Below are 24,919 nucleotides of genomic sequence, written 5' to 3' on the forward strand. Positions count from 1 at the left end.
ACATGTTGATCAGATTTTAGTATTTAAGAAAAATTTACAGCAGAGTTTTGAAATGTCAGATTTGGGGCCTTTGCATTATTATTTGGACATTCAGTTTATTCATGATATTAGAGGCATTGGATTGTCAGTGTAGATATATTGGTGAACTGCTTGAGAGATTTGGCTTCCAGGATTGCAAGTTGGTAAGCACACCAATGGAGATTGGACTTGAGCTGTCTTTGCATGATGATAGTGACACATTTGACATTCATACATATGCTCGAGGAGTTGGATGTCTCATTTATTTATGTAACACAAGGCCAGATATCAGTTTGCGATTTCAGCCTTGAGCATATATATGTTACTTGCAGGCCACTAGGACTCTTGGATTGCTTTATGTCGTCGAGAGAGGGGGGGGGGGGGGGAGCTGCAATTACATGCTTACAATGATTCTAATTGGGCTAGAGATTTTGATTCTTGTTATTCTACATTTCTTTCTTGCTCTTCTCGTATTTCTTGGCTTAGGAAGAAACAATTCATTGTTGCTACATTGTCTTGTGAAGCTGAATATGAGGCAACTTTCACTATTACAGCTGAATGTGTATGACTGAGACATTTGTTGGTTGATCTTGATGTATATGTCACGGAGCCTAGTCCTTTGTCTATTGACAGTGAAAGTGCCATTGCAGTGGCACGGAACTCAGTGGTTTATGCATGTACGAAACGCATAGAGATACATTGTAACTTTGTCAAAGAGAGGCTATATGCAAGGGATATCAGCCTTGTCTATTGTGCTAGCAACAACAATGTGGCAGACATCTTCACCAAAGCTCTTGCTTGCAACAAATTTGAAGCATTTCACAATGCTTTAAATTTGATCTCCTTTGGTGGATGATCCTTGTATGTTCACTTTTCACTCTAGGGGGTTTTGTTGGGTTTTACTCATGCCTACGCTCACATTAGAAGTGTCAGTGATCTGCAGTAGGACATTGGGACACTTTTTACTCTCCGTAAGAGAGGTTTTTCAGGAGGCAAGCTTTATGGCACCAAGTACCCATTGTCGAGTTTCATGGTGCGCAACCTTCTTGTGGCAAAGGATTTGTGGGACTATGTCATTGGTGATCTACAACGACTAGGAGGTCTTGCACCTTAGACACTTAAGCATAATGCTAGAGGACAAGTTGCTGATACTGGTGTTGCTACCTCTCCTCCTCCTAGCGAGGATTAGTAGAGGTGGAACTCGAAGGATGCATAGGCACTATCTTTCATTCCCTTGTCAGTGAAAAGGGCTATTATTCCGCACATTTGTTCTTATAGGATCTCAAAAGCTGCTTGGGATGTACTTGAGTGCATGTTTTCAATACTTAATGGGGCTAGGATATCTTATTTCGGCAGAGAGCTAGCTAATGTGAACATGGATGAGGGTGATAGTATGATAGATTACCTTAAACACATATAGGATTTGTGTAAGTAGCTACTTAATGTTGATGAAGTTGTTCAAGATGCAGAATTGGTAAGCATCACATTGAACTCTCTTTCTGAGTCATATCTTGCTTTTCACATCTCTTTGATGGTTTTTTTTCTTGGGGGGAAGGGGGGGGGGGTGGAGACAGCCCCTAAGTCTCTTGCTGCAAGAGGAACAGACTTGGAAGAATGTTGTATTGAGTTTGGGTAATGTGGCTTTGCTCTCGATATAGAATGGCAAAGGGAAAGTCAGACAAAATGTGAAAAATCAGCAAAGGTTAATGTTGGACAGCCATCAAATAAGGCCACCCAAGACATAGAAAAGGCCAAGAAAAAAGAAAAATGTCATTATTGGAAGAAGCCTAGTCATTCCATTGATGAATGTAGAAAGTGATTGGCCAAAGAGGACTCCGGTTTTGGCTATCCAAGAGCCAACAAATCTATACATGGTGATGCTTTAGCCAACTTTGTGGAGGAGGACTATGTTGGGTATTTCACGTACACCTCACTTATGCCTACGCTCACATAGGAGTGTCAGTGATTGGTAGGACACTGGGGCACTTTTTACTCTCGGTACGAGAGGTTTTTTCCCCTAGACTTATTGTCTTATGTCGCATGTGCTAATGTCACACACTTACGGGCACTTATCGTGTTTGGGTGTGAACACCCCCTACAACCCTAAGGTTTAAGGGTTGTACCTTATACTTTCCGACTACACTCTTTCAGTCTTTTGCATTGGGTGTCAGGCTTCACTCTCACACTGTCTATTGCACTCTAAGTTGAGCTTCGATCCTCTCTCCATCTCACATTTTGTATGAGAGCATTGGCTCTATTCGGCTTAGCTTTGCTCAGCATCAGAGCAGAGTTCTTGCTCAGTCCAGCAAGTTCACCATAGCAGCCATCACTACCCGGGCAGAAGGTCGTCCTGCACCACCAACTCGACTGCTATCTCGCTTGGAAGCGATGGAAGGGCTACCCATCTATGCTCTCCCAGGGCTTACATGCTGCTTGTGGCAGTGCTCGCCACGCCATCTGTCCACCAGTGTTCTGCCCTCTCCCACACCCGTTAGTCACGCCGCTTGCGCCCATAGCACTATCTAAAATGCTGCCTGTCCGCCTTGTGCCCTCCTGTCAGGGTTCAGACCCTCGTCAGTAGCGTCGCTTGCTAACTGTACCTGTGCCTCCTCTGCACCATGCTCCCAGCGATGTCAGTTAGTCTCCTGCACCCGTTAGCCAGTGCAGCGCCGCCAGAGCCACCTAGCTTTCAGTAACGCTACTCCTCAGCAGCGCCAGACCATGCCAACTACACATGAGCTTTGCATTCGTTCCTATCTTTGCATCGATTGTCTCTAGCTTGGCATTTCAAAGGTATATATTTTTGCAATTTTACCTTTTTAATCTAGATTCATCTCTGGACAAGGGCATTCTACTTGTGCAGGTGACAGTCTGCTTGTAAGATCCATGGTCTGCCTAGCAATACTTGATAGCTAGGTCGACCTGCAAACCTAATGACCCTAAAGTCTAGAATGCATTCTACATTGGCAACCGTCACATGGACTTTAGTAACGCAACCTTGGGGTTGTCTTAAACTGTCATCAGCCATTTGGAGGATCGTGGAGGCATCTTTTTTTATTTCTAATCCCAGTCTCTCCATCAATTCCAAACTCATAATGTTGACAGAGGATCCTGTGTCCACTATAGCATGGTCCACTAATATTCCATTAACATATGCTCCTACCCTCAGACAATGCTTTTCAGCAAGCAAGATTGCATGCCTATGTGCACTCCCATGGAGCCAAGCTTAAAGTTGTCTATGCATGATGATGAAGAGATGTTTGATGTTGCAATTGATAGTTGAGTTGTTGGCTATCTTATTTATCTTTGCAACACACACTTTGACATTTAGTTGCAGATTTCTTGGGAGGGTCCTATACCCATTCTTTATGACATTCAAAGTGCTATTGCAGTGGCACAGAATCATGTGTTTCATGTGAGTCATGTGTTTCATGCTCACATGAAACACATTGAGGCACATTACCATTTTGTTAGAGAGGGATGCTATGCAAGAGAGATCAATTTGGCGTATGTCCCTGTACTGAAAAATGTTGCAGACATTTTTACCAAAACATTTCCTTGTAAGGAGGGACAACACAAGCAAATGTGTATAAGGTTAGTAAAGTGTGGCCCGAACTAGGCTATGGCTATCTTAGAGAGATTGGCCTAATGGATTGTGAATAGATTCACCTTTAGCCTCTGGGCACGTCGAAACCGAGACAACATGTCCTTTCCAACAATTTTCCTTTGATCTTGGAAATGATTCATCACTCGATGGATGCCTTTAAGGCCGAGCTAGGGCATATCCCTTTGAGATTCAATCACTCCTTCCTATCACATGATCAGATCTCAGAATACATGCTGCAATTGATAGCCTTGTTTGTCTAGAGCTTATGGAATCCAGCAAGCATCTACATTTAATGCTGAATTACAACATTTACAATCCCTATTGGAACACTCTATCTCCTTGCAGCTAGTTGGGGACTTATCTGATGAACTGACCACTTACTTAGAATGATTGAAATGTAGAGTGCAAACTCTCCAAGATGAGCAATATGCAAAATATAAACTAATGGCCCGTTTGAATGCCTTGTATGATAGTAATTGCCAAACTCATCAATTTTATGCTAGGCTTTGCTAAAAATATGTGCGTGAAAATATTGTGCGCTTGTTGGATACATAGAATGAAGTGGTCACTGAGCCTCATTCTATAATGTAGATCTGCCTCCAATATTATAAATATTTATTGGGTCCTTAGGACATTCTTACTGATGTGGTTTGTGTTGCCTACAATAGTGTTTCGGGCATGGTGCGTGACCAAGTGAAACCTTAATCGGTGGACTTTATGGAGGTTGATATCACTGAGGAGGAGGTTGAATGGGATGGCTTGCCAAATAAATTATTCTTGACATACATGGATTAGCTTAAGGACCCATCGGCTTGTCTTTGGTAGCAGATTTGGGAGCCATGTTGCATGTCCTCATATTGGAAGATTGCTTTGCTTGTTATCAAAGATTCCCTTGCCTCAAAACTCAAAGCAGTGGAGGCTCATCTCTATTATGGGATCCCTATATGAAATTTTCTCCGAGATCATTGGGAATAGGCTACAAATTGTTTTCCCACAGCTGATTCACCCAGACAGTATGGTTTCATCAAGGGACGCAATATTATGCCCAATATTCTCAATGTACAATTGGGGATTGATTATGCAAAAGCCTCTGATTAGCAAGTTGTTACAATTCAATTGGATATTGGAAAGGCTTTTGACCATCTCAGCTGCTCATTTCTATGACACTCAATGTCTGCCATGGGTTTTTTACCTTGAATGGAATCTCTTATCGATACTATCAATACTAATGTTGCGGTATGCATTGCGCTTAGTGGGGGAGTGACTAAGGAGATTGCTCTTACTTGCTTGCTTTGCTAGGGATGCCCTCTTAGTCCCTTGCTATTTTCCTTTGGTGGCACATCTGATACTCTCTCAATTGGATAAGTTAGCTATTGATAGTGAGATAGTTGGATTGACTCTTCCTAGTGGAGATGATTCCTTTATGTCCCTCAAGGCTAAAAGATCCAATTTCGAAAGGGCCATGGCGGCTTGGAGACTTTTTGGTCTTGCACATTAATGCACAGAAATCTACTTTGATCAGTTGTACTCAAAGAGATTTGAATATTTTGGGGTGGGAGGGGTTGTGGTTTTTCAAGTTGAGATAAGTCAACACCTAGGTTATCCCTCAGGGATGGACGTGGATCCTCATGCTTTGCTTGATTGGATGTCTTCTTACTTACATGGTAAGTTTCAAGGTTGGCCTCTCCATGTGTGATTGAAAGTGGCCGAAACAATAATGATCAGCATGATTTCATATTTTTTTCCATTGCTTTAATGGACTCAAAAGTCGTTGCATGAGCTACTGCAGCCTATCTGCTTCATGCTTTGGAAAGAACAAGGAGATCGATTGGGCCAATTGTGGGTATGCTAGCAACACGTAACTACGCTAAAACATTTGGGTAGTGCCACCTTGTTGGATCTCAAAATCCGCATGAAGGCTTTGAGATTCTCTCTTTTACAGGCTTTGTGTATTGAGCATCACCCTTGGACCGATATTGCCAAGTTTTTTTATGGAGGATGTTGGCATTTCCCATGGGTGCACTACTTTCCAGACCTTGTGGTGGAATATCCTAAATTCCACCCAACCACTTAAAACTTTTAAGTCCTTTCTTCTCACCCACTTGATTGCATCATGGCAAGAATCTCTTCACCTTACTGTTTGGCAGTCTCGAGATTTCAGAATGGAAGCCAAATTTTTTGCAAGCAAAGGTTTTGGCTACATCCAAGTTACTTGATTGGCTAGACAAGCAACTGCAAAGGGCTTAATTTAATAGGATGGTGAGATTGGGCCTGAAGACAATCGAGGGTGTTGTTATCCCAGGTCAAGCAAGGGTTTATTCTTCTGGCTGCATTTGCCAATATTTTCAAATATTGAGAGGTTAGAAGCTGCTCTAGGAGACCTTGGAATACCAGCTTCGAAGGCACTCTCCCTTGCTTGCTTCTTCGCTCTTACACCGTGGTTGGATTGGACTTTTGTGAAACCCCAAGAGCTAGAAAATTTACCACGAAATGGTGGATGATAAGAGATGGATCACTGAAAAAGCTAACAAAGTTTGGTCAGTTCATGATAGTGTAGCTAAGTGGTGTGATAGCCTGCTTCTCTTATGGAAGTCAAAGCTTCCCTATCAAGGAAAATTCTCTCTGGAGGCTTTTCATTGGGGATCTGCCCACAAGCAATATGTTGGGGGCCTGAAAGATATTTAGGGGCAGATGCATCTTTTGTACTTGTGACAAGACACCGGTTCATCTTTAAATTTCTTGCCTAGCTGGTACACAGGTTTGGGACTTCATTTCCAGAGGGTAGACCTCGCTGACAGGTCAGAGAATGCCTATCCGTTTTTTAGGTCCTTGACAAGATGCCTTCCACAGCTAGGTTGCAGTCTTATCATCCTTGCCTCTTTCACTTCATGTGATGGAGGCTTTTCATTGTGGGTCTGCCCACAAGCAGTATGTTGGGGGCCCGAAAGATATTTAGGGGCAGATGCATCTTTTGTACTTGTGATGAGACACTGGTTCATCTTTCCATTTCTTGCCTAGCTGCTAGACAGGTTTGGGACTTCATTTCCAGAGGGTAGACCTTGCTGACAGGTCAGAGAATGCCTGTCCGTCTTTTAGGTCCTTGGCAAGATGCCTTCCACAGCTAGGTTGGAGTCTTATCATCCTTGCCTCTTTCACTTCATGTGATTGACTAGTCTTTGGCACATTTGGTGGACTAGAAATGCTTTTATATTCGATTTGACCTCAGGTCTCGGCAGTCATGTTGGTTGAGCGTGAGACTTGCTTTTATGACAGATTTCTGCTATGATTTCAGCCGGCCTCAGTATTGGAGAGGTGGCTGCTCCATGCATGGATATTATTCACTCCACCCCTGTTGTACCATTTGGATGATCCCATTCCTTTGTTTCTTGTGGATTAATGTCTGATAGCTTTTTAGAGAATTTATGATCATGTCGCGTGTTGTTCTGTTAGCCTTTTGGCTTCATGACAGTTGTTACATCGTGTTTGGCTGGTGTGAAGGCCTGATGTAAAAGTCTCCATACATTAATTTCCACTTCTTCACGAAGAGAAACAAGGAGAGTGCAACATGATATAAATATTCTCGTTTAATTTAAGCTTCTTCATGAAACAAATCAGAGGGAGAATGTGATAGACCTGCAGCAACGAAGACCTAAGTGAAGAGTTTGTGATAGACCTGCATGTCACAAACTAGCACAGCAAGCAGACCAGAGATAGGAGTGTGCTGCACAAGGCCCTAGTTTTAGGGTTTTTGCTGCTCTTCTCAGCTTGGATCAGCCTGCCTCTGACTCAGACTTGTGTGACTGGAGACCTGCATGACAGGAGACATACAGACCTGTGCTGCTTTCATCGATCAAGCTGTGGAGGCCTCGGGATTCGACCTAGATGAGGATGCGATGCTCTCATACTCTGCTTTCATCGATCAAGCTGTGGAGGCCTTAGGATTCGACCTAGATGAGGATGCGATGCTCTCATACTCTGATTTTGAATATGTTGGGCCAGCCGTTGAGTGCACCAAGCATGTTGTGGATGCCCCTGCATGTAAGACAATTGCATCACTTCCTGGCAAGTGTCAAGCATTGTTTATGCTGAAGCAACCAGTTAGTGAGATGATTCCTAGGAATTCGACTGGGAGCACCTTTTGGATCTGCAAATTCAATCGGAACAATCTTCCGGATTTGAGTAAGCTTGAGACCTCATATAGAAAACTCAAAGGGAGGTTTGTTTGATGAAAACTCGTAATTCTCCAAGAATGAAACATAATGCTTTCACTATTAATTTGGAGACAGTGTCTGAGCACATGCAAACCATGATATTCCTGGAGATTATAGCAAAAAGTTGTGAGGAATTTCAAAGCAATGCGAAGACACAATTTCTTTGTTAAAACCTTACACAAGGAACGCGGACTGGCATCCTTGTGATATCAGTGGAGCAGAGCAACGCTTCTTCGATCCCTTTGCTATGCATTTCACATAGTCTGTCTTGACACCTCAGTGTTCCTACTTGCATCCTTGTGATATGTGCAGAGCAGAGCAACACTTCTTTGACCTCTTGGGAGCTTTGCTATGTATTTAACAGTCTGTCTTGACCCCTTATACTGAAGTGCTTTCATGAAGGTGAGCTATCTTTTTTGTTTTCTTTAGGTTTTCTATTCGGCTGATGTGGATTGGCACCATAGCACCAAAGACCTTACTCTTACTGCGTTCATACTTTCTTGATAATAAAACATGCTATACTGACTCCACAGAAGGTTGAGACTTGGTACGGAGATGATGATTTAATTTTATGATATACATAAAGTGAAGTATGAGTTAGTTTAGTGTAAAGATTGAGGTCCTCTAAAATTCATGCCTGTCTAGTTATATACATGTTATTGTTTCCAACAATCAGTAACATCATATTCTACTGTCTGTAGGTTGGATGGTATGAGGACACTGTAGGTACATGTTTGCTATTCTCAGAGCAGAATGTAGGTGAGACTACTGGCTAGAATCCTCAAAGTTTCTCTTTGTGCACTGAATTTTCTGTGAAATGATATTTAGTCTTAATAAACCTTTTTATAAAGTTTTAAGTTGCTGCAAAGAGACAGACACAAAGCTGGCATTCCAGAGCAGTGCCTCTGTGCACAAAAGGTGTACATGTTTTATCAAATGGATGGAAGCATGTTAACATGCTACAAATTTTTTTTTCGCGCTACAAGTCCTAGACACTCTAGAAAGGGTGTTCAAAGACTGAGGAGATCTCTAGCCCAGGGAGCAGCGAGACTAGGATATACCGCCTTGCTCCTAAGGGTTGTTTACTTGGATGGGGATGAGGAGAGCTTGGGGCCTTTATAGCTGGGATGGATGTTTTTGTAGAGCCTCCAGAGCTCTTATCAATTGGTACAAATCCCACGGGTTTTCGGTTTGTGAAATTCAGCAGCCAAATTGGAGGCTGTAGGAGAATTCCACTTGGGTCTCCCATGGAGTACCTTGGTGGTCGTAGGGACATTCATATCACCTTGGAGCAATAGTTGACACTTTTACCTATGAGAATAAGTCAAAGTGACTGTATTGGAGTACAATGAGGAGGAGTGTGTTAGTGGCTAACCAAGTTCTACTAGCTAGTCATATATTACATCTTGTTGGACCTTTTGTAGGTCATGCATTGGCAAGTGAAACACCTCAATAATTGCATTTGGTGAAGAAGAGAGGGAAGCCCATGGAGGGCTAAAATAGCCTTGCATGTTATTATTTAGTCCAAATCTAGGAGTGGTTTGTGGATCATTGATCCAAACAGTCAAAGTGGAGTGGTGATTTTGAAGAGTATAGCATGATAACCATGTAACGTGTTTCAACAAAAGTGAAACACAAAACATGTTTCGCTAATAAATGTTTGGTGTGCAGCATTTCAACTCTGCATTTTGCTTCAAGGGAGGAAAAAAAGATCTATTAAAATACCTTTGAATATGTGCATCTTAAATGCGTTATTCTGATGTTCCATGTGGTGTTTCACCTAGGATCTGCCCAAGGGTGAAACATTTCATAATGAAACACAACATATCAGGGGCAAAACATTTTACGATTACATTGGCGTATTGTGAGGGGCCTTCTTCCAGCCAAAAAGTTGTGGAATAAGTTATTGCTATGGAGATTAGAGATATTGTTTCTACTGATGGAGGACCATGCATCTACTGGATGTTTCAGCACATCTGTCTCCAGTGCTTGGGAATGGTTTTGAGGTAAGATTTACTGCAGCTATTATTTGGGCTTAGAGATCACTATCTACACACCCAGCCACTGTTGAAAAAAAGTTGATGCAGCCACGTCAACCAGCTACTTAGTACTGAGGGAGTTCAGAACATAAAAGAGAGGATACGCTTACCTTGGTGTAGGTTCTCTTTGCTAATAGCTTCTATAGTGGGTGAGTGGTTTGCTTTTCTTTAGTTATTGACTCAGTCACACAGGTTAAAGGGTTTTGTGGCATTAGAGGGGCTAGAGACATGATGGAGAGCACAAGGGAGGTGGTACCTCTAGAGTGGAGGATTGACACATGCACTTCTTAGACCTGGATTGGGCTTTTCACTAGAGAAGATGTCCTTCTTGCTGTGGTGGCTACTAGTGGAGAGAGCATGTGTACTTTCTCGTATAGGAGGATGGTAGTCTCTAGAAAGAAGTTTTTGATGAGTTCATAGGATGTTCCAAGCATAGCATTAGGGTTTTGGCTCATTGTGACGGGACTTGGTATTTAGATCCAAACCTGAAGCGATGCATGATAGACAGCTAGAGATACTGGGCATAATGGAGAAGCGTCTTTAGAGACTACATGGGGATTGTGGGTGTTAACTCCCTCTTAATGCCATGTGTCTCACAAAACTTTCTGAACTCATTAGAGACATTCTTCCCAATTTTCCATTCTTATAGCTTTTAACTTAAGCCCTTTCTATGTGGTAACAAAAGCATGAAACCTTCCAACACATCAGAGTCTATTGAATTCATCAATAAAAGTGACAAAGTACAATGCACCCCCATTTGAATTAACAGGCATAGTGCACACATCAGAGTGTACTACATCAAGAGCATTGGACTTCTTAACAACACCAAAGTAATAAGGAGACTTCACATGTTTTCCATATATGCAATCATTACAAAAGTCAAGACCAGAGCCTTTTACATCAAATCTCCCTAAAGAGGAGAGAATCTGAAGGCCTTTCTAGCTTATATGGCCAAGTGTTTTGTGTCAAAGTTCCATCTGTAAATAAACTTCAACTACAGCCAAGAACTTGCCTTGTAATGCTTTACAACGCAAATAGTACAAAGTCCCCTTTTTGTTGCCTTTAACAATCAGCATAGAGCCCTTGTGGACCTTCCAAGATCCACCATTAAAGGTAGTAAAATATCCTCTTGCATCAAGCTGCCCAACTGACAATAGACTTTTCTTTATGCCAGGTACATATTTGATATCTTGTAAAATCAACTCTTGGCCATTTTCGAGAGCCAAGTGAATGGTATATACACCCTCTATCTCACATGCATAGTTGTTGCCCAAGTAAACCTTGCCAAGGAAACCTGCAGTGTATTTTGAAAATGAATCCAAAGAGGGAGTAACATGAAAAGAGGCACCACTGTCCACTATCCATTATTGGGACAGCCCATCATGAGCAGAAAGTAAAGCATCAATTACCTCCTTTTTGGTAATGGGCATATCACCTGCTCCTACCATAATATCTACATCATTACATGAGGCTGCAACGAGTATCTCTCCAGTGTCAGAGAGTTTTTCAATGACCACACTAGATGCAACATTTGTCTTTGCAACTTCTTTTGAGGGAGAGCTGTCATCATCTTTCTTGTCATCCTTTTTCTTTCCTTGTGGTTTCTTTCTTTCTTGCTCTTTCTTGTAGTATTGACACTTGGGCTTTTGATGCCCTTTACGCCCACACTGATAGCAAGCAACATCCTGCTCTTTGCCCTTGCTTTTACTCCTAATTTCGCCTTTATTTGCTGTACTACCCCTCTTTTCTAACTTGCCTCTAAGATGATAGGTTGAACCACTACTTTCTCCATTGGACTTTTTTTAAATCTCCTCATTGAGAATAGAGCCCCTATCACCATCAAAGGTTAAAGCATGGTTGTTACTAAGTGAAACAACCAAAGACTCCCAGTTATCAAGCAAAGTCATCAACAAGAAAATAGCCATTAGTTTATCATTGAAGGGCTGCAACAAACCAGAGTCTTGCAACAGACTCAAAATCCCTATGAAAGCGCTCAAATGCTCAGATGCTGGCTTAGACTCATCCAACTCCATGTTCACAAGCTTGCATATGAGATGTAGTTGATTCACTAGAGTTGTATTTTCATAAGTATCCATTAAATTTTTCCATATGGCATAAGCTAAATCAAGATGCTTAACGTCTGTAAGTATATCATCAGATACAACCATTTTAATATATGCAATGGCCTTTTTGTTTAGTCAGCCCAATCCTCATCCTACAGGCTTATTTTCCAAAAGAGCATCATTACAGTCCTTGAGAATCAAAATGCCTTGCATCCTGTCCTTCCACAGATTAAGGCCAATGCTATCAAACCTCTTGATTTCAAGAAGGGATTTAGTGTCATTGCTACTAGAAGCATTAGTGGCCATTGTTCAGGAAAGTGCCAAGTACCAATGCTGTATTTTATGACAATTAATAACAGGCTGAATTTGCAGCTAATTTCAGTCCAAAATTTTAGGAAATAAGAGCAAGATTTGATCCAAATACATGTTCAGTTGTAGAAAGAATGACTTTCATCAATATAACTAAAATTTCAGTATACATTCCATGCATACATCACTCTAAGGTGACTCCCACTTCAGCAATATCACCAAGGATACATCTGTAACAATGCCAGATCTGCAAATGATCACTAAGACTACTGAACATAAATATTCAACAATACATCAACTCAATAGGAGTTGCCTAATATGTATACTACATACATATGTGCCCAAAAGCACTTTTGATACACATAAAAACACCGAAATTCTTTGCAATTTCTTCAAAATCTCACAAGTGGGAGATAGTGAACTCGAATTATATTGCTTACAGCACCAAGATTGCTTCAACAATGTCCCTAAAGTGCATTTCATACATCAATTTTGCCAATATCCACAATTCAGCAAAAGCTCCAAATTTTCACAAACCAATCTGCTCCAATTGCATTAATAAATGTTCTCGAGAGCATAAAACATACAAATTTTGCAAAAGCCCCAAATTTCTCGGGTCCAAATGTGCACCAATGTCAATAAATTCGGCTCAGCTGACCTAAATTTCATTGATACATGAAAAGCCTCAAAATTTTCAAGGGCAATGTCCCCAAAGTGCATTTCACACATCAATTTTGCCAATATCCATAATTTTCAGCAAAAGCCCCAATTGCATTAATAAATGTTCTCGAGAGCATAAAACATGCAAATTTTGCAAAAGCCCCAAATTTCTCAGGTCCAAATGTGCACCAATGTCAATAAATTCGGTTTAGCTGACCTAAATTTCATTGATACATGAAAAGCCTCAAAATTTTCAAAGGCAATGTGCACAATTTATGCAATTTTCAGATCCAATGTCGCTGTTATGCATGAATGGCATCAAATCTGGGAAAAACCCCAAACTTTAGGTAGAAATCTGTAGACTGTGCTTACATGTGCGAATTGGGGCTTCGGTAGATGTGCCAAGTCACCAAAAAAAAGAGAGAAAAAGATCGAGTTGAGAGTCGACCAACAGTAACGTGCTCCCACTTGGTCTCCGCCAATTGTCGGGTACGCCTACCGTTGGTTGGGTCCATGTAGTGTTCACAAAAAACCGAGGTTTAATGTAAAGTGAATTGCAAATTAAAAAAAAAAACCTTCAAAATTGAAAGAAGAAGGTTTAAAACCTCAAAATTTAGAAAAATTTTAGTTATAAAAATGGCAAATACATGTAATTTGATTTTGAAATCCCAGCAAAAAATTGACTTAGAGGTTTTTGTATCTGCTACAAAAAATGTTTTTCGTGGATACTGGCCGTCCATGCTATCCGTCAAGTGTTGCTGCTTGTTGTCACACTGGTCAAAGTTGACTCCTGCCTGTTTTCACTTGGTCACGAGTGTCGCTTGTATGGTCAAAATGGACACCTGCTGCCCTTGGACACAACTGACTACCACATGGTCAAAACTGACCTAACACCTCCTTGCCTAGTACACACGAGGCTGAAAAGTGACGACCTGACTCCTTTGCACATGCACGCTAGAACTGGTTTGTACTGTCCTCAGGAAGTGCGCACACTTTTTCCGTGGCTTTGATAGCAAATTGTTGAGATGAGTGTGCAAAGGAAATGCGAGACAAAAGTGAAGCAGGAGTAGTGTTGATTGTGAGAGTGAGAGAATCCCAAGATGAGTATACCGGCTTGTCACAATACACAGAGAATAAAATGTATTTATATGTTAGGGTATAAATAAGGGTTTGTTCACACCCATATAAGTTTATACACACGAAGATTAAGGGACTTTAGACCTGAAGGGACTTTACACCCAACAGTGGTGGAGGGGGGATAAATAGACAGAAATAGGTTGAAAATGTCTAATGGGTGTCGATTGATACAACGGCACGGGAACATGAATGTTTCCATAAAGTGCCAGTGGAGATGGAGGTACAGGGATACAAAAGCCCTATCCAATGGTCAACCAGGGCACAACAAAATGACTAGAAGGCCCACCAGGTAATGCTATGGAGGCAAATTGTAGTACCAATTGATCCACACTCAATGAGGACTAGGTGGTATTCCAAGCCGTGAAAAACCCAAAAGTGTGGGGATGGAGGGATGAACCTCCATCATGGAGACACCACCCAGCTAAGAAAAAGACGAGGTCCTAAAGGGTGTACCTAGGGGTGAAGAGCCCCCTGTGTGATATGTGCAAACATGAAAGGTGCACTTAATGGAGGCTAAAAGGAAGGTGCAACAGAACTACTGGTTGGGGTGGGTGGGAGATTAAATGGATTTGTCATTTGTATGGTAGTGGGAAATGAGTTAGGTTCCTTTTTTCCATTAAATGCAAAGGATAGAAAAAGATGATTCACCAAAATCAATTTGACCATGAGATGTAAAAGCTAAAGGAAAAGATGAAGGAGCACTCACCAAAGATTCTTGCAACTTTTGCTTACCTTTTCTTGAGTACAACTAGAAAAATCTATCCTCTTTGGGGTTTATGAACCTATACTTCGTATGAAGAGTTTCTTAATCACGAGTGTCACCAATATCTTGCAAAAAAGAGGAAGTAAACTCAAAAGATTAAGTAGTAATATGCATACCTGACATAGGAGTGAATGAAGGTGAAGTATATGGAAAATATGAAAGAGGTAAAGATGGAGATGATGGTGGTAGAGAGAAAAATTACTCCATGCCAGTTTCCACATCAAGATGGCCAAAGTCTGTTGTGGAGCTTCTGTCCTTCCTGCAAAATCATTAGGCCGGTGTACTGAATCTAAAAGGGAAAACTTAAATGTACCTTCAATTTGCTATTGAGCTCGATACATGAGGATGAGATCATATTTGTCTCGTGAGATCTCGTATAGTCTTTGGACTCCATGGTAGTCCAAAGAAACTCTGGCCATGTCAGAAGGAGGAGCAAGCTGTGAAGCTTACTCCGTTTCATGTCTCAATGTGCTAAGCTCAAGAGCATCGTGATGATGTGGTAAAGATGTGTTCGAAGTTATCTTGCCCTCTTGTTGTTCATGCTTCTTGCGAAGGGCATTTAGATCATAGGCCGAGGTTTCGTGGAAGAGAACCTTGCTCTGATACCGTGTGAAGAAATACCCTAATGCAGAAACATAAATGAAAGCGTATGACAAAGCATAAACTCAACAAAACAGAGTTAGGGTTAGGAAAACTCAAAGACAATGAACTCAAGTATGAGGTACAAGATTGGGCTGAATTTTGAATGGAGGGAAGCCTACCTATTTATAGAAAGTTTCAGCACCTCATACCTTGCTCCGTTTCAAACTCTCTCGAACCATGCACCATTTTAGGGTTTTCATTAAATAAGCATTTTTGGGGCTTGTTAAGAGGCCAATTCAGCATGTAATGCTTAATTTAGCTCCTCAGCTTCCACCCAAATGTTATAATCTGGATGAGTAATTATCTCTAATCATGATGTTTGTGTTATTGGCCATGACTAAGCCAGTACAGCAATCAGGTCAATCAGTGGTCTGTGAGTAACCTTTTGTTGAGCTTGTCTATGCGTCAAATCAAGCATTGTACTGTGAAATATTGTATGTCAAATTGCTGCAACCTACTCCAGTAATAAGTTTGTAATCTGGAGGACTGACTGCACTTGGATTGTTATCTAGCAGCAGGCTATAAAACATTTTGTCACCTTGGCAGATGTAAGACCAGTGCCACTTTGGGTTTTGGTTTTGATAAGTCTCATGGACTAGAGGTTCAGTCATTCTAGAAAGATAGAGGACAATTCCTGCTTTAAGAATTATACTAGGTTCACATTGTTATGCAGTTCTGCTAATAAGCTCTCCTCATTGCCCATTTGACTCTATTGTGTTCCTCTTCCCATAGCACATGCCACAGAGTTTTCATACAGCATTATTTATCATTCCAAATGCATGACGAATAAAGAATTTTAACCAGCATTTTGTGTACTGGATGGTTTGCAGAGGATACTGACATGAAAGGAGAAGTCCAAGGGGGCAAAAAAGAGACAGTGGTAGAGAGCAATCCACTCTATTCTAAAGGAATCCTTGAGAGCCAAGCAAACTTAAAGAAAAGAGCACAACCTGTTTGTTGCCTGCAAAAAAGGCTGAAGTTTCGAGTTCTTTCTGACAATGATAATATGAATTTTTTTGTATGAGATGCCTATAGATCCCTGGAGGCTTTCACTATAGATTGAAGGGTGCATTCATGGAGTTTGTGTGCTTGTATAGCCAAGGCGATGCAAATATTTTTGGCAGATTACGTATCTATACCTATGAGATAGGCCTTGTGACTCAATCTTTTGGATCCTGGAACACAAAAAGTGATCACAGGGAACAAAAGGAAAGCCGCATTATGCACTAGTGTCTCCATGAGATTTCAGCGCGTTATTGGGCACTTTCTCTATCCACGAGGACAGCAAGCAATATACACTATCGTTTGGAAATGACCAAGGTATCGTATGGACTAAAATACCGCTGGAAGATTCGACATCACTTGTTCATCCATCTTTGCTACAATATATGGGTAGTCCACATGGATGCTCATAAGCATAGCAACTGTGCCACTTTTATAATGCTAGCAGCACTAGTGAAGCTCATACACACACACACACTAGTCATTCCAGTTTTAAGATTACCGTCAGACCCAACCTCTCGGAGGGCAATTTCAAGTGTACCTCGAGTTGCCCAATGCCAGTCCTCAATGCATGTGATTTTTATATTTGCGTATAATGAGGATCTAATTGATAGCTTCAAAAAATGCCATTGTGAGGGTGTTACATGCACGTGATGCAAAGCTCTAGCATTCAATGTCTCAACTAGTTGCCTCACATTTGCTTAGATCAAAGCTATATTGAAACATCGGCAAGTAATCTATTGGGGTTCTTTTAGAGCTAGTCAAACATGTCCACAAAGTATACTTGTGCACCCTTTGAGAAGGAAGAGAAACATGTTTAGACACCATATTCTTCATGAGGTCAAATGAGTCAAATGTTTTCCAACTAAATATTTTGACATCTTATATATGTTTGCACATGCATGCCCCCACACATGCACGTGTGCATGTGCACCCACAAAGTAGAGTAAATGATGATGTGTAGACATTACGACATACCTCATAACATTGGACTTCTACTTAGATATGTACATTGATTATGAGGAAGGATAAGGTATGAATATTGTTTGCGGTTCAGCGGTGCTGGTGATGGATGAGGATTGTGATTTTAAAGTGATCTCCATAAACTAGAATGATGTAATTAATAATGTTATCTATGGTTGTCCATTAGATTTATATGATTTCAAGAATCAAGGTATTAAATAACTCGATTAGTTTGGAGTGCTTTTCATCTTTGATCTTTTAGATATGAGATTTGAAGCCTATGCATTGAGATCATTGATCAACTTGAAATACCAATCCTCAGAAAATGTGACTTGTAAATCACATAAGCTATATATCTCAATGAATTGCCCTATATCATGAAATCCATATTATTGAGATACTTTTGATGTAAAGGAAATGTAGACTATGTGGAAAGAGTAAGTTTTTCCTCTACAACAACAAAATAGAGCGACTATCAAGGAATATATTCACAAACCATGACAAAGTATAAGCGATTCAAGAGTGGCGTCAATCTAAATATGACAGATATGAGGAGTTTTACTAGCTTGATTGAAAAGGAGCATATTGAAATTCTTTAATTTAGAATGTCCTTTGATTAATCTAAACAAAATAATTTGTTTAAAGTATGAGAAATGCCATGAAGCCTTTGGCACATTAAATTTTCATGAGCAAGTTGTAAAAGTAGTAGTGTTTGCTGTTTGTCACTAGATGTTACTCATTTATTTGCACTTTTAAGTGATTTGACTATGGGCAAGTTGTGAATAGCAAAGCGCAATGTACAATTAGATTGCAAGTAGCTTGCTCTTTTTGCAAGTGGCATTAGAGTAATATCTAAATTTGAGATCAATTAGGGTTTCAACGAAAGAGCCCAAGGATAAAATATTCTCAATAAATCAGTAAAAAATAACATAAAAATTTTGAATATCCTAGCATTACCTTGAGGTAAGAAAAGCCATTGGCCTTAGTTATGATTGTGAAATGAGCAATTTTAGGTTCCAAATGAGATCAAAGGACACGATCCAAGATGGATGAATCATATCTGATGAATGAACTTTGAAAGAAACAAAGCTAAGAATCATAAGGCTAGTTCACCCTCTAGATAAGTGCACTTAAGAATATAAGTTCACCCCTTGAATGGCTCATGTAGTGACAACCAAGGTATAAGCAATACAACTATTTATAAAAGACATTGATTGCATTGCTCAAAGGATGATGGTTCTTGTAGTTGGCTTATGTATTGTGGCAATCCTTAGTGTGCTTGAATTTGTTACAATTCTTGCACTTGGGTTTCCCTTTGTTTTTGCATTCTTGCTCCTTGTATTCAAATTTTCCACATGTCTTCTGAACGATCTTGAAATATTCTTTGCTATAGAGTGCAAATACTATGGGTCTCGATGTAGTCTCTTGAGTCTTTGCCTCAATCTTGTTTTCTTTCTCGTACAAAGAGACTTCCACTACATTTAGCTTTCTATTAGGTACATTCCTTAGTATAGCCACAACGTGTTCATAGCGTTTGTCTGGTTTATCAACACTATTTAGGAGCACAACTATTGCTTCATCTTCTTCATATCTTTTTTGATGGATGAGAGTTGAACCTCTAAGCTTTTACATTTGTTGATGAGTGATGTTGAGGAATCAAATGTATTTAAGTCAAATATGAAAAGTTCCATCAAGTGATTAATTTTTTATTTTTTTGTTTGTGAATCAAGAAGTTTCTCCTCCATTGTAAGTTATTAGGATTTCCACTTCTTTAAAAAACTCCCACAAGTCCTTGCATATGAGATGGTACATAGTTTTCATCCTCTATGTATGAGAACCGTCACCATTAAATTTTGCCATTTCTTCAATTTTTGACATTTGGTGAATGAAGAGATCTTACCTATGACTCATGTGGCAATGTCTAACTTGATTTACAAAAAATAATGAGGATATTTTTGAAGATTACAAGAGAGTTAGATCAGTAAAAAAAACCTGCATACAAACACCTCTTTATGCTTTTACAATATTCAATGTAGCCTCTCTCATGAGTGTGAACTTTTGACAAATTTTTTGCACAATCTGTGTCAATAGAGCTCGTGTTGAAGTGTTTTAAAAATACAATAGTGTAGAAATGTATTTGAAGAGGGCAATGTGAACAAGGACTATGTTGAACGGGTTCGATACTGTGATTGGGGAGTTATTTCATTAAAGTTAATATCCTTAGTAAGGAATGATTAAAGAAATGAGACAAGCCTTATTCTATGATGGCCATGACTTGTTTTTGCTATCATTGTCTCATGCATGACTTTAAGAAAACTTGACTAGGGTCTAAATCCTCTCGAGCAGTAGGTGATCCAAAGCTCTTAATGGCTTGACTCTTCTATTCTTCCTTTTCTATTTAAAGGACTCCACAGCTAACCCCTTGTGCTAAGCAAGCCGTCTACTTGTCACAACTAACTCCCTTAAGCTACCCATTTGCTTTGAGAAATCACAACTGCCAAATGAAAATTGAATGACACTAATGATTTAAATGGGTCCGATATACCATAATGCTTGCTTGAATGACTAAGGCTTTTGGACTTTCTTCAAGGAGACTCATCTTCTTGCACCTGGTCTCGTCAATCCTTTGCTTACATGATAGATGCACAACCTTACAGCCACAAGGGTGGTAGCTCTAATACCATGTTAATAAAACATGGTTGAGCAAGAGGATAAGAGTAGGTTATGGGAAAAAGAAGAAGAACAAATAGGGAAACATGTTGGCATGAAAGAGACACGTAGCCACAAGAATGAGTTGATTGCATTCTCCCCCGCATGCCTATAAATACACCCCCTCTCCTTCACTTGATTAATGGTTTGCAAGTACATTGTTTATAGCTTTCTAGCTTGGATAAACACCTCCCTCTATGCTTATGGCATACAATGCTTTGTCATGTGCTTGTAGCACAACCTCTATCACCATATACTTTAGCAAGTCATTGTAAATATTGGTTAGTTAGAAATTGAGGATAAATTCTGATCAATTTCTAAGATAGAGGCATCTACAAGTTTGAAATAACACATTCTTAGTAGCACATACAATTAATAAAGCCTAGATCATACTATTTATTGTTCTCTAATGAAATAAAAGATATTGTGAATGCAAATGTCTTAAATCTCTACTTACATATATCATCCTCCTCATATACATGGGAATCAAACATATAAATATTGGTTACAAAGCAAGTATGTAGTTTAGTAGGAATTATAAATTTGACTAAGATTGTTGAAGGTGGTCACTCAACTTTAGATATCTACCTTTTTTAATGAAATTTAAGCAAAAAATTATCCTAATTCAAGTAGCTCAATGAATAAAATGACCATAATAATGTGTTAATAAGGGTAATATAAACTATTGATTATTCTTAGCATAAAGGTGATGAATAGAAACTCACTATTATCACTTTACAATGAGACATTTGTGTGACAATGCATTAGCAAAAGGTTTGGTAATACTATAAGTGTTCAAGAAAAGTTTTAATGAAACTCAATATGTAGGTTATGCATTGAGAATTAAGTTGTAATAAAATCTATAATAGATCTTAAAATTGTAAAAGATCAAGATTTTAAGTTGCACAATTCATTATGATGATGATAAATATAGGGAATACTAGAATAAAATAATTTAAGAAATGTAGTCATTTCTTCACTAAAGTTAGGACCAAACATGATTATAACACTAAAAGTTTGAATGCCTTATATGGTAGCAAATCTTTAGGAATACAATGCATGATTTGATAGGATTTTCTTTTTCAACTACTAGCTAATTTGTTCTTGATGAAAATGCATAAGGTTCTTAGGTCGTAGATGAAAATGTATACATTAATTTGGGTCTAGTTAATAATCATGATTGAGGTTGAAATTCTGTATATAATATCATAGAAATCAATGAAGCAACTTAGTAAAATATCTTGAAGGTTTTATATTTCATTTTACATTTTTAAAAGTTTCTTAGCTCACTAAGAATTGACTACAATTTATACTTGCATTCTATATAAAATGCTAAGATGAGAATATTTTAGCTAACTTTGTGTAAGAAGCTATGAAGTCGCATTTTTGAGATGGTTTTACTAATAATACCTTGTCACACTAACATACACATATAAGGTGCTGAGACTTGTAATTTTTCATCACTTCACAATAATACAATTACACTCTCTTCACATTACCTTATTGTTCACATCTTTCATGGCTTCTCTCTCCTCGCCCCTCATTCTCTCTTACTTTTTTCTCTCTTCTCTTAGCTCTCAAGCCTCTTCTTGACAAGTGATATGAGAACCATTGGTCATTGATCTATTTGGTCATAATCTTAACTTAGATTTCCTTCTCATATCAGTCACACTCTGGCTTTTCAAGGACAAGGTGTCCACCTCTTCAAGTGGGCAGGTGTAGAGACCAAGGAGATTTCAAGTGCAGAGGATAGCCTAGTCGGAGCTAAATGGAGGACATGGAGACCAAGTTAGAGGCACAATGGACAAAATGCTAGATTGCGGTCAAGAAATAAGCCATTCTGGAGGTAAAATGATTAAAGAAAGGGAAATAGGAGTTAGCAAGGGTTAGAAGTCCAGTTACTTTTTGCAAAGAGACTTTCTCTTTCTTCTTTCCTTCAAGCTTTTGTGGAGCTTTCATGGTGGATAGCCATTGATCACTTCTCTTACTTACAAAATCCATTATCTCTCTGTCAAATCTTAGGGATAATATTCTTCAAAGCTAGGCAACCAAGCTAACAAACACTAATCATCCATTGCACATAGGATCAGTTCGAAATTTGCACCTAGGATCAACCATTGCATAGGAGATGAACTCGAAAATTGTACCATGTTTCTACTGCTCCTCTTCCACAGTCCACAGAAACCACTAATCCCTTCTCTACAACGTGCATAATCATTGGATACTTGCTTGACATAATTCTCAACAGGGTTGAGCCAAGGTGCATGTCAAGGAAGATAGTGGGACAAAAGAGAGGTGACCCTCCCTCACTATCAAAGATCTTAAAAGAGTGCGACCAACTGACCTGGGGGGAACTTTGCCCACCTCCCGATATGATTCAAAGCCCATGTATGGAGCTCACACCACCGTTTTATCCCTCGCATAGGTACCACAAGTGGAGAAATTGAAGACTTGAATATCTTAGCTAAAGAGCATTCAAGCAGGGCCCTACTTGATCAGATTATAGGGATTACATGTTGTTTCCAAGCCCTTTTGAGAGAATCACGATACTAGGTCATACATAGATTGCTTATAGGTTATGACAAAGAAACACAATACTAGGAGCCATCTTGGTGGCATTATTCACTTGGTTGTATGTGTTGCAATGTATTTCAGAGTTTATACATGGCTTATATAGGTGATTTCAAATGGTAATTTGTGGTCTCTAGGTCATATCCAGGTTGCTACAGGGTTTAGAGACCTTATTTTGGATCTATTGGTGCTTGAGAGGCCAAAACTTTGAATTTACAGGGTGCTAGACTATTCTATACATTGGAAAAAGAATATTCGTAAAATATTTTGATTCAATTCCAAAGTAAAGTGTGAGACCTCATCTCGAAGAATTATTGTTAGCTTTGTTTTGAACCAGAGTTCCCCATTCAAATATGATGGTAAGAAGTTATAGCCATTTTTGTGATAGGAGATATGCTCGGATTGCACTTTGACAGTGAGAAAATGGTTAGAAATAAGGGAAAGAACAAAGCCAATGAGGATGCCCAACAACAAATCAAAGGGGGGGCGTGAAGCAATACTGGAGCCACATCATGATAAAGAGGAATCACATGAATATGGTGCATATAGCATGTTAAATACCACACTTTGTCAACATAAGACCAATCATTCCATCAAACATAATGATCTTATTGCAAAGTTAGATCAACTGGTTGAGCAAATGGTTTAGTCAAATGCCCAAACTAAGGAAGTCATGGAGTATATTGGCCCACTCTACTAGGACTCCTTGGAGAAATTTATTACTTTCACTAAAGAATCTTTGAATAAGCTTAGTGCTCAAATTTTCATACTTGTGGCAACACAAATGGCAAACAAAGAGAGTAGAGATAAGCAATCCTTTCAACAATCATTTTAACCTTTGAACCCTAATGCACAGTGTGGTATCATTGGAAAGAACGATATACTACATACCATTTATGAGATTGGGAGACATCTTTTAGGGCTAATGAACTCATATTGAGCATTCATGTGTCCAACCCTTCTCCAAGATCTAGAAATCAGGCATCTATTCCTCTAGGAAGGTTTCAAACTAACTGTCACAAGAGTGCTTCTAATATATTTAAATAATGGGATTGCCATACATTTTCACACATTGGAGCTCTCTCTCTCTCTCTCTCTCTCTCTCTCTCTCTCTCTCTCTCTCTCATCCCCCTTTGGTAGCTATATGAGCACGTGTCCCCAAGATTTTTGGAAGTCTTTTTAGAAAGGGAGCTTTGTGATAAGATAGTGATGACTAAATATAGTGGCCATTCATCTTCACTCGCAGATTTGGAGGAGTGGACCTCAAAGTTAGAGCCTTTGAGATTTTTCCTAGTTCTGATAATCAAAAGATCCACTTTGCTGCACTTAACCTTGAGGTCTTTTCTCATATATGTTGGAGGTATATTAAAAGAGAGAACCAATAGGTTAATAGTATCAAAGATGGCTTGTGTTTGTATCTCCCATAGAGAAAGAGAAATTGGCTAGAAGGTAGTATCAATTGGACCAAAGAAGCATATATATTAGAGATTATATCAACCAATTCTTAACCTTACCATGTATGTTAAGAGTGTGAGCAATAATGCAAAATTGCATAAGTGTATCTATAGTCTGGAGCCTAATTTGTGAACTAATGCTATGTCCCAAAAATGTTCCACACAATTCCAACCTATTGAGTTGGTTGAGAGATATGCTCATAAGGACGAGAAAAATATCCCTATGCAAGCTTCCTTTGGGTAGTGCGGAGCTATTAATAGACAAGCTAACTTTGGTGGCAATTATGGTGGCCCCAAAGTCCCCACATTTCATGCTTTAGGGTAGCAAAGTGCTTCAAAGCCAGCAGCAGCCAACCACAAAATTGAGCCTAGACAGGGTGACAATAGATATAATGTTGGGGGTAAAGGCGCCTCTACCTAGCCGCCCGTGTATTACTACACTGATAGTCATCGCCACTGCACACTGCAGGTGGCGGGTGCTCATCACCGTCACTTTATTCTTTATTCTCTTAGTGACAGTTTGAATAAAGGAAGGCCTGGTCACACATTGTGACTGTTGGAGTTCCCATTTCTAGTCTCTCCCTTTCTTGCTCTTGCTCTCCCGCCATAGCTCTCGAGTCCAACCTTTGATCCGTCGCTCCCTTTCAACTAGTATTAGAGCTTTGCTTTCCGACTCTTGAGCTTGGTTTGTGGCATTCTCAGCATCCCATCGACTCCCTACTTGCATTGGGTCTCCTTCCCGGCAGCCATATCTGACTCCTTCGAGCTCCC

General features: G+C 39.7%; 1 protein-coding gene across 6 annotated transcripts in view; it reads left to right on the forward strand.

Annotated features, from left to right (window-relative positions):
- LOC148029716 (uncharacterized) overlaps positions 1 to 17,402 on the forward strand; it is a 69,206-nt gene extending 51,804 nt beyond the window's left edge. For 5 of the 6 annotated variants that reach the window (XM_087686025.1, XM_087686023.1, XM_087686027.1 and 2 more), the window contains 2 exons: positions 8,538 to 8,595; positions 16,280 to 17,402. In XM_087686025.1, coding sequence (XP_087542151.1) covers positions 8,538 to 8,595; positions 16,280 to 16,473 — 252 coding nt within the window. In that variant the 3' untranslated portion in view covers positions 16,474 to 17,402. The remainder of the gene's footprint in view (positions 1 to 8,537; positions 8,596 to 16,279) is intronic. The other variant, XM_087686022.1, reaches the window with a different exon arrangement.
- The last annotated feature ends 7,517 nt before the right edge of the window (positions 17,403 to 24,919 follow it).

The sequence above is a fragment of the Lygodium microphyllum genome, chromosome 10 (assembly GCF_053477565.2).
Source record: "Lygodium microphyllum isolate KBCC chromosome 10, Lygodium_microphyllum_v1.1.10, whole genome shotgun sequence".
NCBI lineage: Eukaryota > Viridiplantae > Streptophyta > Polypodiopsida > Schizaeales > Lygodiaceae > Lygodium > Lygodium microphyllum.